Source organism: Poecilia formosa, unplaced genomic scaffold, assembly GCF_000485575.1.
Source record: "Poecilia formosa unplaced genomic scaffold, Poecilia_formosa-5.1.2 Scaffold1184, whole genome shotgun sequence".
NCBI classification, from domain to species: Eukaryota; Metazoa; Chordata; class Actinopteri; order Cyprinodontiformes; family Poeciliidae; genus Poecilia; species Poecilia formosa.
In genome coordinates, this window is record NW_006801123.1 from 1 (window position 1) to 15,893 (window position 15,893).

General features: G+C 43.3%; 1 protein-coding gene across 1 annotated transcript; it reads left to right on the plus strand.

Annotated features, from left to right (window-relative positions):
• Positions 1 to 7,063: 7,063 nt before the first annotated feature.
• Positions 7,064 to 13,655, plus strand: LOC103132644 (actin-related protein 2/3 complex subunit 1B-like). The gene is made up of 10 exons (XM_007544442.2): positions 7,064 to 7,219; positions 7,715 to 7,831; positions 10,210 to 10,314; positions 10,703 to 10,925; positions 11,006 to 11,113; positions 11,693 to 11,929; positions 12,014 to 12,089; positions 12,391 to 12,590; positions 12,918 to 13,008; positions 13,095 to 13,655. The coding sequence occupies exons 2-10, from the start codon at positions 7,768 to 7,770 to the stop codon at positions 13,131 to 13,133; spliced, it is 1,143 nt and encodes a 380-aa protein (XP_007544504.1). The 5' UTR covers positions 7,064 to 7,219; positions 7,715 to 7,767; the 3' UTR covers positions 13,134 to 13,655.
• The last annotated feature ends 2,238 nt before the right edge of the window (positions 13,656 to 15,893 follow it).

Consider the following 15,893-nt stretch of genomic DNA (forward strand, 5'->3'; position numbering starts at 1 on the left):
TTAGGAGATGTTGGAGGGGTTCTGGAGAGTGCCCTTCTTGGGGACTTCCTTGTTCTGCTGGGTGATTTCATGGTCAAATGGTCAATGACAATGAGATCTGGAGGAGTGTGGTTGGGAGGATCGACCACCCTGATCTAAACCTGAGTGATGTTCTGTTATTGGACTTCTGTGCTCATTATGGATTGTCCATAACAAACACCATGTTCAAGCATCAGGGTGTCCATATGTGCTCTTAGCATTCTTGGGTGAAGACAGGGCAGAGCTGTCCACTGACCACTCACTGGTGGTGAGATGACTTTGATGGGGGAACAGGACTGGCCCAATCCTCCATGGGGCCCTAAACAAAATTTGGTTTTGGGGCCCTCTATTTTTGCTAATAATGTGTATTGCTGCAATCAGCAGTCAGACCATGAGATCATTCACACACCTGCTATAAACTTATTGCATCTCTGACTGTGCTGTTTTATATGGAGTTGCTTGACTTTCTGTCATATAAAACAGGCTTACATTTCTTTTTATGATTCACCTTTTTTACTGATTGACCAAAACAAGATCTTGGAAGAAGCCCTGAGCTACTGCAGACATAACCACAAAGAGCTAGCCTCCATCCTGGATAAACAGATGCAGACCTTTGCTGAACTGGAGGCTGAGAAAGCCAACAGTCTCTTCATATGGCTCTGCCTTCACTACACCTCTTCCCTCCATTACTGGTTCTGGGTTGATGACAGTGCTGTAGAGTTTAAACTCTGGGGTCACAATGAACCAAAAGAAAACTGTGACACCAGTGAAGCCATGGAAAAAGAAGGAGACCATTGCTGGTTCATCAAGTTTGATAATGATGAGTTTGATTTTATCTGTGCTGTAAACTAAGAGCTGTGACTTAGTTTGTGAGTGATGGTAACCTTCATCAGGTGAAAACTTCAGGTGAAAACTTCACATCTTGTCTAGTATTTGAAATATTTAAAACGCTTTTTTTTCTCTGTCTAGTCCAGTGTATTGTAAATGCTTGCTGAAATTTCTGACATATTAGTGACAGATCAGTGCAATTTGGCTCATAGCTTTAAATGTTAAACTATCCATCCATCCATCCATCCGCTTCATCCAGGATGGGGTCACAGGGGCAGCAGCTTCAGAAGGGAGGCCCAGACTTCCCTCTCTCCAGCCACTTGTTCCAGCTCCTCCAGGGGAACCCCAAGGCGTTCCCAGGCCAGCTGAGAGACATAGTACCTCCAACGTGTCCTGGGTCTTCCCTGGGGCCTCCTCCCAGTGGGACGTGCCCAGAACACCTCATCAGGGAGGCGTCCAGGAGGCATCCTTACCAGATGCCCCAGCCACCTCAACTGGCTTACCTCGATGTGGAGGAGCAGTGGCTCCACTCTGAGTCCCTCCCGGATGACCGAGCTTCTCACCCTATCTCTAAGGGAGAGCCCAGCCACCCTGCGGAGGAAACCCATTTCGGCCACTCGTATCCGTTATGTCGTTCTTTCGGTCATGACCCAAAGCTCATGACCATAGATGAGGGTGAGAACATAGATCGACTGGTAAATCGAGAGCTTCGCTTTTGACTCAGCTCTCTCTTCACCACGGCAGACTGGTACAGCACCCGCTTCATGGCAGACGCTGCACCAATCCGCCTGTTGATCTCCCATTCCCTTCTTCCCTCATTTGTGAACAAGATCCCAAGATACTTAAACTCCTCCACTTGGGGCAGGACACCCCCTCCCCCCCGACCCGGAGAAGGCACTCTACCCTTTTCCGGCTCAAGACCATAGCCTCGGATTTAGAGGCACTGATCCTCATCCCAGCCGCTTCACACTCGGCTGTGAACAGCTCCAGCGAGAGCTGCAGATCATGACTTGATGAAGCCAATAGGACCACATCATCCACAAAAAGCAGAGATGCAATCCTAAGGCCACCAAAACGGATCCCCTCAACACCTCAACTGCGCCTCGAAATTCTGTCCATAAAAGTAATGAACAGAATCGGTGACAAAGGGCACCTTGGGCAGCCTTGGTGGAGTCCAACTCTCACCAGAAACGAACCCGACTTACTGCCAGCAATGCGAACCAGACTCTGACACCGGTCATACAGGGACCTGACAGCCCGTATCAAAGGTCCCGGTACCTTTGATACCGTAGCTTTCCCCAATGCGCCAAGACTATTAAACATTATTTGAAAGAAAAAATAAATAAAAACAGACAATGACATCACAGCAAAAGTAACATACCAAGACCTTATGCAGCAGAAACTGCAATTTTTACAGACTTTATCCCAACAAACATTCAACTTTCAGAACAGGGGCACTGACAGTTCTGTGTCAGTGCCCACAAGGCATTTGACCGTCCCCCGAGGGACACGGTCAAATGCCTTCTCCAAGTCCACAAAACACATGTAGACTGGTTGGGCGAACTCCCATGCACCCTCCAGGTGCATGCACCCTCAGCAGCTCTACACCCTGCTGAGGGTGTAGAGCTGGTCCAGTGTTCCACGACCAGGACAAAAACCTCACTGCTCTTCCTGAATTCGAGGTTCGACTATCTGACTGACCCTCCTCTCCTGGATCCCTGAATAGACCTTACCAGGGAGGCTTAAGAGTGGGACCCCTCTGTAATTGGAGCACACCCTCAGGGGGACCACCACCTCAGTCTGCCAATCCAAGGGAACTGCCCCTGATGTCCATGCGATATTGCAGAGTCGCGTCAGCCAACACAACCCTGCATCCGGAGCCTTAAGGAACTCTGGGCGAATCTCATCCACCCCCTGGGCCCTGCCACTGAGGAGCTTCTTAACCATCTTGGCGACCTCGTCCCCAGAGATTGGAGAGCCCGACCCAGTGTCCCCAGGCTCAGCTTCCTCAATGGAATTCATGTTGGTGGGATTGAGGAGGTCTTCAAAGTATTCCGCCCACTGACCCACAATGTCCCGAGTCAAGGTCAGCAGCACACCATCCCCACTGTAAACAGTGTTGGTGCTGCACTGCTTCCCCCTCCTGAGATGCTGGATGGTGGACCAGAATCGCCTCGAAGCCGTGTGGAAGTCTTTCTCCATGGCCTCTCCAAACTCCTCCCATGCCTGAATTTTTGCCTGAGTGACCACTCGAGCTGCATGTACCCATCAGCTGCTTCAGGAGTCCCACAGGCCAAAAAGGCCCAATAGGACTCCTTCTTTAGCTTGACAGCATCCCTCACCGAAGGTGTCCACCAATGGGTTCAAGGGTTGCCGCCGCAACAGGCACCAACAACCTTGCATCCACAGCTCTGATAAGCCACCTGGGTAATGGAGGCACAGAACATGGTCCACTCAGACTCAATGTCCTCCACCTCCCCCAGAACGTGTTTGAAGTTCTGCCGGAGATGGGAGTTGAAGCTCCGTCTCACAGGGGACTCTGCCAGACATTCCCAGCAGACCTTCACAATACGTTTGGGCCTGCCAGGTCTGACTGGTTTCCTCCCCCACCACCGGAGCCAACTTACCACCAGGTAGTGGTCAGTGGACAGCTCCGCACCTCTGTTCACCTGAGTGACCAAGACATACGGCCGCATATCTGATGAAACAATGACAAAGTCGATCATCGAACTGCGGCTTAGGGTGTCCTGGTGCCAAGTGCACACATAGACACCCTTATGCCTGAACATGGTGTTCGTTATGGACAATCCGTGATGAGCACAGAAGTCCAACAACAGAACACCGCTCGAGTTCAGATCGGGGGGGCTGTTCCTCCCAACCACTCACCTCCAGGTCTCATTGTCATTGCCCACATGAGCATTGAAGTCCCCCAGCAGAAGAAGGGAGTCCCGAGGAGGGGCACTCTCCAGTACCCTGTCTAAGGACTCCAGGAAGGGTGGGTAATCTGAACTGTTGTTTGGCCCATAAGCACAGACAATAGTCAGAACCCGTTCCCCCACCCGTAGGCGGAGGGAGGCTACCCTCTCATTCACCAGAATAAACCCCAACGTACAGGCGCCAAGATGGGGGGCAACAAGTATGCCCACTCCTGCCCTGCGCCTCTCACCGTGGGCAACTCCAGAGTGGAAGTATGTCCAGCCCCTCTCAAGGAGAGTGGTTCCAGAACCAGAGCCATGCGTCGAGGTGAGGCCGACTATTTCTAGCTGGAACCTCCCAGCCTTGCAGACTAGCTCTGGCTCCTTCCCCACCAGAGAAGTGACATTCCACATCCCTTCTACAGCTGAGGATCAGATCGCCAGGGTCCCCTCCCTCGGCTGCCACCCATCACACATTGCACCCATCCCCTTTGGCCCCTCCCACAGGTGGTGAGCCTATGGGAAGTGGGTCCCACATCTCCTCTTCGGGCTGAGCCCTGCCGGGCTCCATGGGTAAAAGCCCGGCCACCAGGCGCTCGCCATCGTGCCCCACCTCCAGGCCTGGCTCCAGAGTGGGACCCTGGTGACCCACGTCCGGGCGAGGAAACACTAAATCCAACGTTTTTTCTCAACGTTGTTTAACTAATTGGAATGTTTTATATGTTTTTTTGTTTTGTTTTTTCATAGTGCAAATGACATTTTTTTCGTTTCTTCTATAGTGAAGAAGAATAGTGTCTTCACAGGTCTGCCTAACAAGTCAGGCAGACAACTGTGCTGAACCAGAACCCTGCTGCTTTTAGCTGACAGTCTGACAGAGTATGAAAACACCTTTGGAGGACACACCTTAGTCTAACATGTCGCTATGGTCAAATTATTTTCACTTTTTTTCTAATGGTACCATCATGTTTGTACAGAACTGTTTCATTTGTAGGTTCTTTAAAATGATTCTGTTGAATTTTCCAGTAAAGTTTTATTTAATGTTATTCTTGGTCAGTTTCAAGTTATTTCATTCTTGATATTTTTTGTCATTATAAAAAAATAATTTTGTCCAAGTGATGAATATTTATATATAAACATACAAACCAGATTCCAAAAATGTTCGGACACTAAACAAATTGTGAATAAAAACTGAATGCAATGATGTGGAGGTCCCAACATCTAATATTTTATTCACAGTAGAACGCAAATCACAGATCAAAAGTTTAAACTGAGAGAATGTGTCATTTTAAGGGAAAAATATGTTGTTTCAAAATTTCATGACGTCAACAAATCCCAAAAAAGTTGGGACAAGGCCATTTGTACCACTGTGTGGCATCTCCCCTTCTTCTTACCACACTCAACAGACGTCTGGGGACAGAGGAGACCAGTTTCTCAAGTTTAGAAATAGGAATGTTCTCCCATTCATGTCTAATACAGGCCTCTAACTGTTCAATCGTCTTGGGCCTTCTTTGTCACACCTTCCTCTTTATGATGCGCCAAATGTTCTCTATAGGTGAAAGATCCGGACTGCAGGCTGGCCATTTCAGTACCCGGATCCTTCTCCTACGTATCCATGATGTTGTGATTGCTGCAGAATGTGGTCTGGCATTATCTTCTTGAAAAATGCAGGGTCTTTCCTGAAAGAGATGACTTCTAGATGGGAGCATATGTTCTAGAACCTGAACATAGTTCTCTGCATTAATGGTGCCTTTCCAGACATGCAAGCTGCCCATGCCACAAGTACTCATGCAACCCCATACCATCAGTGATGCAGGCTTCTGAACGGAGCGTTGATAACAACTTGGGTTATCCTTGTCCTCTCTGGTTCGGATGACATGGCGTCCCAGTGGTCCATAAAGAACTTCAAATCGTGACTCATCTGACCACAGAACAGTCTTCCATTTTGCCTCACTCCATTTTAAATGACTCCTGGCCCAGTGCAAACGGCTGAGCTTGTGGAGCTTGCTTAGAAATGGCTTCCTCTTTGCACTGTAGAGTTTCAGCTGGCAGCGGCGGATGGAACGGTGGATTGTGTTCACTAACAATGCTTTCTGGAAGTATTCCTGAGCCCATGCTGTTATTTCCTTGACAGTGGCATTTCTTTTTGAGGTACAGTGACGTTTAAGGGCCCGGAAATCACGAGCATCCAGTAGAGTTTTACGGCCTTGACCCTTACGCACAGCGATTGTTCCAAATTCTCTGAATCTTTTGATGATGTTATGCACGGTTGATGATGATAACTTCAAAGTCTTTGCAATTTTACACTGGGTAACACCATTCTGGTATTGCTGCACTATCTTTCTGCGCAACAATGGTGGAATTGATGATCCTCTTACCATGTTGGCTTCAGAGAGACACTAACACTCTAAGAAGCTCTTTTTATACCCAATCATGTTGTCAATTGACCTAATTAGTGTTAATTGGTCTTCCAGCTGTTTGTTATATGTTCAATTTCCTTTTTCCAGCCACTTATTGCTACTGTGAAATTTTGAATCAACATATTTTTCCTTTAAAATGTTACATTTACTCAGATTAAACTTTTTATCTGCCATCTATGTTCTATTACGAATAAAATATTGACTTTTGCCATCTCCACATCATTGCATTCAGTTTTTATTCACAATTTGTTCAGTGTCCCAACTTTTTTGGAATCCGGTTTGTATATACATTTTTATATATTTTATCATTTTAACCCTGGAATCGATATGAAATGTAGCTGAAACAGCGGAAAAATGTGCCTTAATATTCCTCACATTTCTATTTGTATTTTTATTTGTAAAAATACAACAACAAAAACAATAATAACAACAAAAACAGCTTCATTCAGGTGGGAAAGAGAAAGTTCTTGTGTATCTGCATAAATTTAAAATGGTGATGAAAGTGTGCTGTTTCAGTCTATTTGTTGGAAAGACCCCATGCTTTCTTCTTTTCTTCTATATTGAAGTCCTCCTTTTCAAATTCTTTCTTTATGTAGAAGTGCCCACACGCCCCTCCCCTTTTCTTCATGCTGTTTTGCCTCTCATTTCATTCTGCACCTCCTCCATTTTGTGTAAAATTAAATTGTTTTCATGCTCCTACCTTTACTTTTTACTTTTGGCTTTCACACTAGCTGTTTCAACTTCATTCTTTCAAAGGAAAAGAAGTTTACTCCCATTAAACCTGCTCTGTTCTTCCTATCGTTGAACCTAGAACCCTAATCTACAAACTTCCTGCATGTCTGAGTTTGACTGCACCCTCCTCCACTTCCCCCTCTGAACTTCTCCACCCCTCTCTTCAGTTTCTGCTTTGCTCTTCCTGAGCTCACTCTGTCGTTGGCGTTCGCGTTGACTGGCCAGAGTCCGCGAGCTGAGCACCCTCTGCCTTTTTCACCCTCTATCTCGCATCTCTGCAACTCTATTCATCACCGTCCTTCCCTCTGGGTAAGTAAGCCGTGATTTTCTTTTTTTTTTCCAGTTCATATATCATGCTCACACACCCACATGCAAATTTTGCAAGGACAGCAGAGATTAAGGAAAATTAAGTGTACTCAGAGAATTATATTATGTAACATTATCTTTCTGCTGTTGCTTGTAAAGAGATGGTTGCATTTTGAATTGTCTTATTGCTGTTTTCCTGCTTTTCTACTCAGAGTTGAGTGATCTGCTTTAGGGACATATGATACCCTTGACCTTTATAGTTCTTTACATTTCTCTGAAAGTCTGGATTTAATTAAAACAGGTTATCAAGCTAAGTTTCCAATACCATGATAAAAAGCTGGATTAGAGTTTTATTTATATTCCATTTTGGATCATCAGATGGTGTGAGACTACAAATATCCCTGTTAATTATTGACATTTAAACATTTTTCTCTCACAACTTTGCTTCCTCTTTTAGGCGAGGATATTGTCACTTCTCTTTTTCTGTTAATCTTTCAGTTCACAAGGTTCCTCTCCCCACTTCCTGATCTGATTCTGGCATCTGATTGGTCATGGCGTACCATAGCTTCCTTCTGGAACCAATTAGCTGCCATGCATGGAACAAAGATCGGACCCGTAAGACTGCTTTAAAAACTCCTTAAACTGTCTCATCGTTCAACTGGTTAAACCCAACGGTACATCTTCCTCTGACTAAAGTCTCTTGGTGCTATCAACCAAGGCCTGTGATTGGCCCCTAGGTGGGAGAAGGTATTTCCTGTTTCCTGTAGCAGTGAGGGTGGCGCCGGAGAACTTCTGAGAGGCTTTTGTGCACCATTAGCTCGAGGAAACCAAAGCCTTATTTGGCTATTTTGACCAGTGCTTTGCTTTCTGAGCAAAGCGGATGTAACAGACATCCGTGATCGAGTCATACTTGTGTATATTTAGTTTTACACACACCTTGCAAAAAATAACCCTGGGACTGGTTCATCTGGAGAAGAAAAATGCACACAAAGCACTCATACTCCTCTTCTGAGACAAATACTTCTGACTCATCTGCAGACTAAAACATGTGGGGTTTGCCACAGTTTAAAGGAAAAGACATTGTGTTCTCACAAGCCGTGTAGGTTGCCCCCAGGAAGAGACACACTGTTTTTGTAGTTTTTCTGTTGTAGGCATTCAATCAGCTGCTCACTTATTATTCCACTACTCACTTATTATTCCACTGCATTCCACTCTCTTTCTTTATGTTTATGCATCTTGGCTAACACTTTTATCCAAAGAGACTTACAAATGAATATTTGCGAAGCAGTGCAGTTAATATCAAAGCTAACAAGCTACTAGAAAGACGAGCCCAGGTTCCGTCAGAGGTGACTGTGTAAAAATAAAGTGAAAACATAGGGAGGAATGCAGAAAGAGGAAAAAATGCAGTAAAGTTCGTAGGGACATACAGGACTAGGAGATGATCTCTGAAGAGCTGGGTCATCAATGGTTCCTTGAAGACAAACAAGGTAGCTATTGTAGTAGCGCTCAGCGGGTAATTTCACCATCATGGAATGACACAAGTTACCTGACATGTTATATCAGATACAGACAGACTTCTCTTAGGTTTAACAAAGTGAAACAGCATGACTGGTCAATGGAGGTAACATGATCTCTAAAGATCAAGCTGGTCACCGATCAGGACAAATGGTTTCTTGGCACCTTTGATGCAAGTGATAGGGATTCATTTTTGATGCTGATATTTTGGTATGTGTCGTGCTTGCCTGGGAAGACAAGCATCTGGTTTTAGAGAGTTTTAGTTGAAGACAATGGGCTTTAATTCATGTCGACATGCCAGGGAGACAGTCCTGGGACCATGTGGTCATCAGGTGAAAATGATTAATAAAGCTGAGTAGTGTCAGTATAGTGGTAGTATGAGACGCCATGTGATCGGATAAACTGACCCAGTGAGGTGGTGTATATTGGAAAGAGAGGAGGTCCCAGTACCAAGCCTAGGGGTACTCCTGCTAGGAGAAGGTTCAAAGGAGATATTCCTATAATAACATGTTCAGCTGCTGCACATATATTGGCTGCACATCTATGAATTAAATCTCCCATTTCATCTACTTCTCCAGGATTCTGCATTGAATTGAGATGTGGTGGCTTTAAAGTATCCATCCATCCATTTTCTTTACACCTTTGTCCCTCAGTGGGGTCGGGAGGGTTGCTGGTGCCTATCTCCAGCTATCGTTCCGGGCGAGAGGCGGGGTACACCCTGGACAGGTCACCAGTCTGTCGCAGGGCTTTAAAGTACAGATACACTTTTCACTACTTTTCCCTTATTGTGTTGCTATCATTCTCAGTTAGCATTAACATATCAGTCTTTACATCTATAGTAGGTGTGGGGTACAGAGGCAGAAAAGCTTATCCAATGAGCCAAATTAATTATTAAAGTCAGACAGTAAACATATGATGCAATTTTGAAGCCTATTAAATATGCAAGCAGTTCTTTACCATTAGAACAAATTGATGTTGCAAAGATGATTGGGATATGATTTATTGTTCAGTTATAGTATTTGCCATACCTTAGTATTAATACAGAGGTTATTTAAGATGCTGTTCATTCTGAACCACTATCCTTCTGGGCTTTGACACTAACCAGACATTTTTATCCTAATAAATGCTACTCAGTGGATTTTTAAAAATATTTTCTGTTGTGTGGGAGATAGTTGTTTGTATAAACAAACAAACAACAGTCATCAGCAGATTTTGAAGTACTCAGACAAGTCCATCTAGCAACAACGGTGCCACTTTCAAAGTCACTTGAAACATATTTCTTCCCAACTTTGATGCTCACTCTGAACTTCAGTGAATCATTTTCACCACATCCAGATGTCAAACTGCCATGAATTGCAGACACATAATTAACAAGTTATCTAGTTGTTTTAGCACACTAGCAAACAGGTATATAATAAAATGGCCAGTGAGTATATATGTTGTCATAGTTCATTTAAATGCTTTGATTTGTATTCTAGAGATTGCCCTGTGCCCCAATAACCATGAAGTCCACATCTACAAGAAAGATGGAACCAAGTGGACCAAAATCCATGAGCTGAAGGAGCACAATGGACAGGTAACAGGTGAGACCATCTGTGTTCCTCATGTACTAAACTAAATCTTTCACATCATCATCATCTTTTAAAGATGTTTTTAACATATTAACATTGAATAGCTGACTAAAAATAACACTAACAAATCATACCAATGATTTGTACCAATGATACAAATCATTGGTATGTATATGTTTGAGTGTGTGCTGCTGTGTGGTCAGTAAAAATTCTAAATTCTACGTTCTAATTTCAAATTCAAATCTTTCTGTAAGGTTTGAATTTACTCATGCTTGAAAAGAGAGAGGCTCAAGTACATCCCTACCATCTCAGAATGAATATATTTATGCTGATTAACTTCTGATTAGAACTGCACACCTTATTATAAGTGCAGAATGTGAATAGTTTCTTTTCCCTCAAGGTATTGACTGGGCCCCAGACAGTAACCGCATCGTCACTTGTGGTGCTGACCGTAACGCTTACGTGTGGACCCTGAAGGAGGGATCATGGAAGCCCACCTTGGTTATCTTGAGGATCAACCGGGCTGCTCGCTGTGTGAAGTGGTCACCAAAGGAGAACAAGTTTGCCGTTGGCAGCAGTTCGCGGCTCATTTCAATCTGTTACTTTGAGCAGGAAAATGACTGGTGAGGTTGCATGGAATTCATTTTTATTCATTTGAAAATTATAAGTCAGCATAATATAGGACTAAGTGTCTCTACATTAGGTGGGTGTGCAAGCACATCAAGAAGCCGATCCGTTCTACTATTCTGAGTCTGGACTGGCATCCTAATAACGTGCTGCTGGCTGCTGGATCCTGTGACTTCAAATGCAGGTATTGCTAGCTTTTCTCATGATTCTACAAGCCAAATGTAAAATGAGCTAAACTACATTTAAATGAAGCTAACAGGGATGTCTCAATCAGAGTTGCTTAAGTTTATTCATGCTCACATACTCAGACCCAATCCTTAGATACTTATATGATAAAATAAGATCTATATAAAAGTATTTTTATTCATTAGCTGTGAAGTGCACTAAAATATGCTGCATCTCATCAATATTGTATGATCTGTATTATTGTGACTACATCCCACTTATTTCACCAATGGTGTTCAGGAAGCTGAACCTCTCCTAGTCGCTAATTTAATGACTAGTGTTTCAGCTGCTCTTCATGCTGACTTGATGACTGTCTGAGCACAACACAAAGCAGATAACATCCCATAGACACACAGGGAGCTGCAAAAAATATTAAAATTAATAGTTGAGTCTTTTAGAATAAAAAAATAGATTAATTTGCAGTTTATGGTACTGTAATACTAGATACTGTTTTGTAAGACTTTCACACCTTCACCAGGGATCCCATGTGGAAGGCACTGTAGGAATTGATGGGAGAAATGCAACTTGTCTTCTGCAGGGTGTTCTCAGCCTACATAAAGGAGGTGGAGGAGAAGCCTGGCCCCACTCCTTGGGGCAGCAAGATGCCATTTGGGGAGGTGCTGTTCGAGTCCGGAGGTTCTGGAGATGCTGCACCATCATCAGGTGGAGGTGGAGGCTGGGTGCACAGCGTGTGCTTTTCGCATTCTGGCAACCGTTTGGCCTGGACGTCCCACGACTCCACAGTGTCAGTAGCTGAGGGAGGAAAGACGGGCACGTAAGAGATGGAGGGACGGTGTACCTGGGGAGCTAGCACTTGTTTCAGTGTTAGACTTTTAACTTTTTGTCATGACTTTCATAGGGTGTGCAGCCTGAGCTCGGAAACTCTTCCTCTCCTGTGTGTTACCTTCATCACTGAGAACAGCTTAGTTGCTGCTGTGAGTATTCAACACAACACACACCTGGCACTTGTTTAAAGCACAATTCATGATCTCAATTTAAATTGGGTTACAACATCTCAAAAAAAGTATTCATATTTCTTGAACTTTTCCACACTTTGTCATGTTACAACCACCAGCTTCAAAATATTTGAAGCTGAACCATTTAGAATTCTACTTGTAGTATCTGGAGTTCTTCATCTTCTGATTACTTAAAACAACCAGCATGTCATAATATACTAAACAGTATCTGCTCATGTGTCTGTTGTCTTTCAAAACGTGCATTCTTTTCTTTCTTCAGGGTCATGACTGTTACCCGATGCTGTATGTATATGATGGTGCGAATGCCAGCTTGACATTTGGTGGCAAGTTGGATGTTCCGAAGCAGGCAGCTTCGAAGGACATCAGTGCCAGAGAACGCTTTAAGAACCTGGACCGTCGAGCCTCTGAGACTCAGAGCACTGACAAGGACCTGAACACGCTCCACAAGAACAGCATCAGGTCAGAAGACACAAGTGTTCAGATTCTGAGAGGAGGGAAAACCTGGAGGGGGCTTAATAAGCAAGAGACACCTATGTTAGGGTGACAAGAAACAATTGTGCATAAAGTAAAACACAGAGTTCCTAATAAAATAACATTTTGCGCTCTACTTCTTTCCATTCTCAATGTCTTATTCACAAAGTGATTGGCTCTAATAAGGCTCCAGTGCAATTATATGTAAATCTCCTAAATTTTCAGCTGTTTAAAAACTTCTTGATTCAAACTGCAGGCTGTGATCACATCATGTTTTAGTGTACAGACTTTGAGTTTTCTAAACCTCCGTTTCAGCCAAATCTCAATGCTGGAGGGAGGAAGAAACCAGTGCACCAAATTCTGTACCACTGGCATGGATGGAGGAATGGGCATCTGGGATGTCAAGGTAACACACATACAAGCCTCAGCCATATTGTCAGATTTAATTTCTGATTATCTGACACATTTGCATCCTCACTGATATCTTTCCAGAGCCTGGAGTCTGCTATGAAGAATTTGAAGATTGTGTGAGCTGAGCTGTACACCAACGTTCCTGAAGACATGAAGGAATCCGCTTCTGTATTACAAAAAGCTTTTTGGCTGTATTTTATTCAAGTATTTCTTTATACACAAAGTAAAACCATCAGTTCTGTTGCAACAATGTGTGTAGTCTCCCCAAGGCATTTTGCTGGCTCATTTGATTTGTTGCTCTATAAGAGGGGCTGACCTCAGGTCTGCAAATGGTACTCAGTGAGTTCTATTGATATTTTTAAAAGAGCTCAGTGTGAGCTGAATGCTTAAAGCAGCTTTTACACATTTTAACCATTGAGAACGGCTTCACTGCTTATATTAAAAGCTTATGCTGGACATAACATGCGTTTAATAAATGATTTCTGTGGAACAGGGCCAAAACTAGTGGGTGTCTCTGTCTATGAACACTTTTACAACTTTTCATTTATAGTTCATTCTGTTTCACCATATAAGTTTGAGGTTATGGTTTCAGTTGTGTTCAGTATTTTAGGTATCAGAGATTAAATGCAATAAGTATCTTGGTCTAATTTTCATATTTTGAAAGATTGCATGACAAAATAGAACATTGTGAATTGTTCTATTGTGCTACAATTATTTGATGCTCAAATTTGACTTTTTTTGATAACTTTTTCCTTATTCACTCTTTTTTTTTTATTTTATATGACAGGTCAAAAACATAAGTAAATTAACCTAAAAAAAATTTCATACGTTATTTAAAATTCTTGAATGTCTTTTGACTTTGCATAGCCAGCTAACTTTTCATTGATAATCATGACCGACTGCCTGAGGTAGTTTCTCTCAAGATGTTACACAGCCAACCCACAATTGAGGACACATTCTGGATTCAATTATCAGTAAGGGTGTGAATACTTCCAAGGTCTGATGTTGCCCTGTCTGATCATTTCCTTGTTATCTTTGAAAGTACAATCTCTTTTGACTCACTTGGCAAAACAGCTACTATTAGAAAGCATTCTTTCACACACAACACAGCTGAAACTTTTAATCAAATCTATTCTTCCACTTCGCCTCCATGTTGTGACCCAGTAGATGTGTTGGAAGATCATTTTCATTCTGAACTTTCAGGTATCATTGATGCCAGTGCTCCCACCAAAGTAAAGGTTGTGTCCGGTAGGAAAAAGTCTTCGTGAAGATATGCCGATTTATGTTTTCGCATCCACCTGAATAATGTGCAGTTGCGCCACTGAACATGACTTTGAATTTGACAAAAAATGTAATCCCGCTCTATGTGCCTGCACATCCATCTAGTGGCGCGACCAGGAACTGCATTCAGAATTTCCTCAGCTATGAATCAGAGCCTCTGAAAATTATGTGGCAGCCTTGAGATAAATCAAACAGCCTTCCTCATCGAGTCGTGATGACGATGTGAAGCGGTGGTTTGCAGACACATTAGAGGCTCAGCAGCAGCAGAAATACCACGGACAGAGCGGGTCTCGTCCAGCCGCTTCCAGTCGCCCACACTTCCGGAGCAGACCCTGTTACAGGCAGCTGTGGGTCGGGATGCGTCCGTCTGAGATGACGGGAGGACGGTGCCAGTAAAACGCAGCGGCTGGTTGCGTTGTGTTAAATCTCGCTTTTGCAATCTCAGCTGAAGAGACTGCATCACATCAGCAGTAGTTTTTCTATCGACCGACACTCAGCGGGGATACAGGCTTTTAATCTTACTGTCTGCCGTCAACTGTTGCTTATTTTCACTGTAAATGAATCTTGTAAGGTAGGTAGGAAGCTTTGCGTATCATTATAACCTACTGGCAAAATGAATTCAATTTTTTTTAAACAAATGCTTGAGTATTGCATGTATGCAGCTAATTGTGTCCTGTTGGTGATGATGAGGAGGAGGATGCTGGGATGAAAGAACAACTCAATATTTCATCTCAGAACCATTCTCTCTGAAACCAGATGTATTTACGCACTTCACTCACCATGTAGTTCTGTGAGAAAGTATTTTCTTCTTAGATTAATTCAGGTTTTGGTTTGTTGTCAGACCAGCATGTTTCAGAAAATCAGACTAATTTTAATTTTAAAAAAAAGCCAGAGTAAACACACAGTTTTGAAGTTATTTGTTAATATATGAAGGGATAAAAGCTGCCCTGCGATGGACTGATGACCTCTCCAGGGTGTAACTCGCCTCTCGCTCATTGGCCGCTGGAGATAGGCCCCAGCACCCCTCACAACCCCACTAGGGATAAACGTGTTTGAAAATGGTTTGATAAATGGGATAAAAGCTATCCAAACCAGCCAGGTAAAAGGACAGGCATTAAAAACTTAAATCAAAAGTAGGCTAAAACATCACAAAATGCAATACATCATGCCCTGATCTAAAGAAATCAAAGAACAGATAAGAAACAATGTGTCTGACTGGAATTAATTATAAAGCCATTTCTAAGGTTTTTAGACTTGGAGAAAACATGAAAAAGAGGTGAACTTTCTTAGGAGTTGCTAGCCCACTAAAACTACTCCAAAACTGCACCAACCACCAGAAATTATGAAAGAATCCGGAACAACATCTAAAGCTCTGCAGGCCTCGCATGCTTCTGTCATGGCTGTTTATAATTCAACAATAAGGAGACTTGGTAAAACTAGCATCCATGGGAGAGGCTCCCCTCACCCCTAAATAAAAGAAAAAAAACACATTGTCCAATAAAACCTTGACTGGCAAAATATAGTGTGGACTAAGGAGACAAATGTATAATGCTTTGGAATGTGTGCGTATGTTACCTCTGGTGTGAAGTAATAAAACAT

Coding starts and splice junctions, on each gene's coding strand:
- LOC103132644 (XM_007544442.2), top strand. CDS start 7,768: ATGGCGTACCATAGCTTCCTTCTGGAACCAATTAGCTGCCATGCATGG. Junction 11,114..11,692: donor TCCTGTGACTTCAAATGCAG/GTATTGCTAGCT, acceptor TGTCTTCTGCAG/GGTGTTCTCAGCCTACATAA. Junction 12,090..12,390: donor AGAACAGCTTAGTTGCTGCT/GTGAGTATTCAA, acceptor TTCTTTCTTCAG/GGTCATGACTGTTACCCGAT.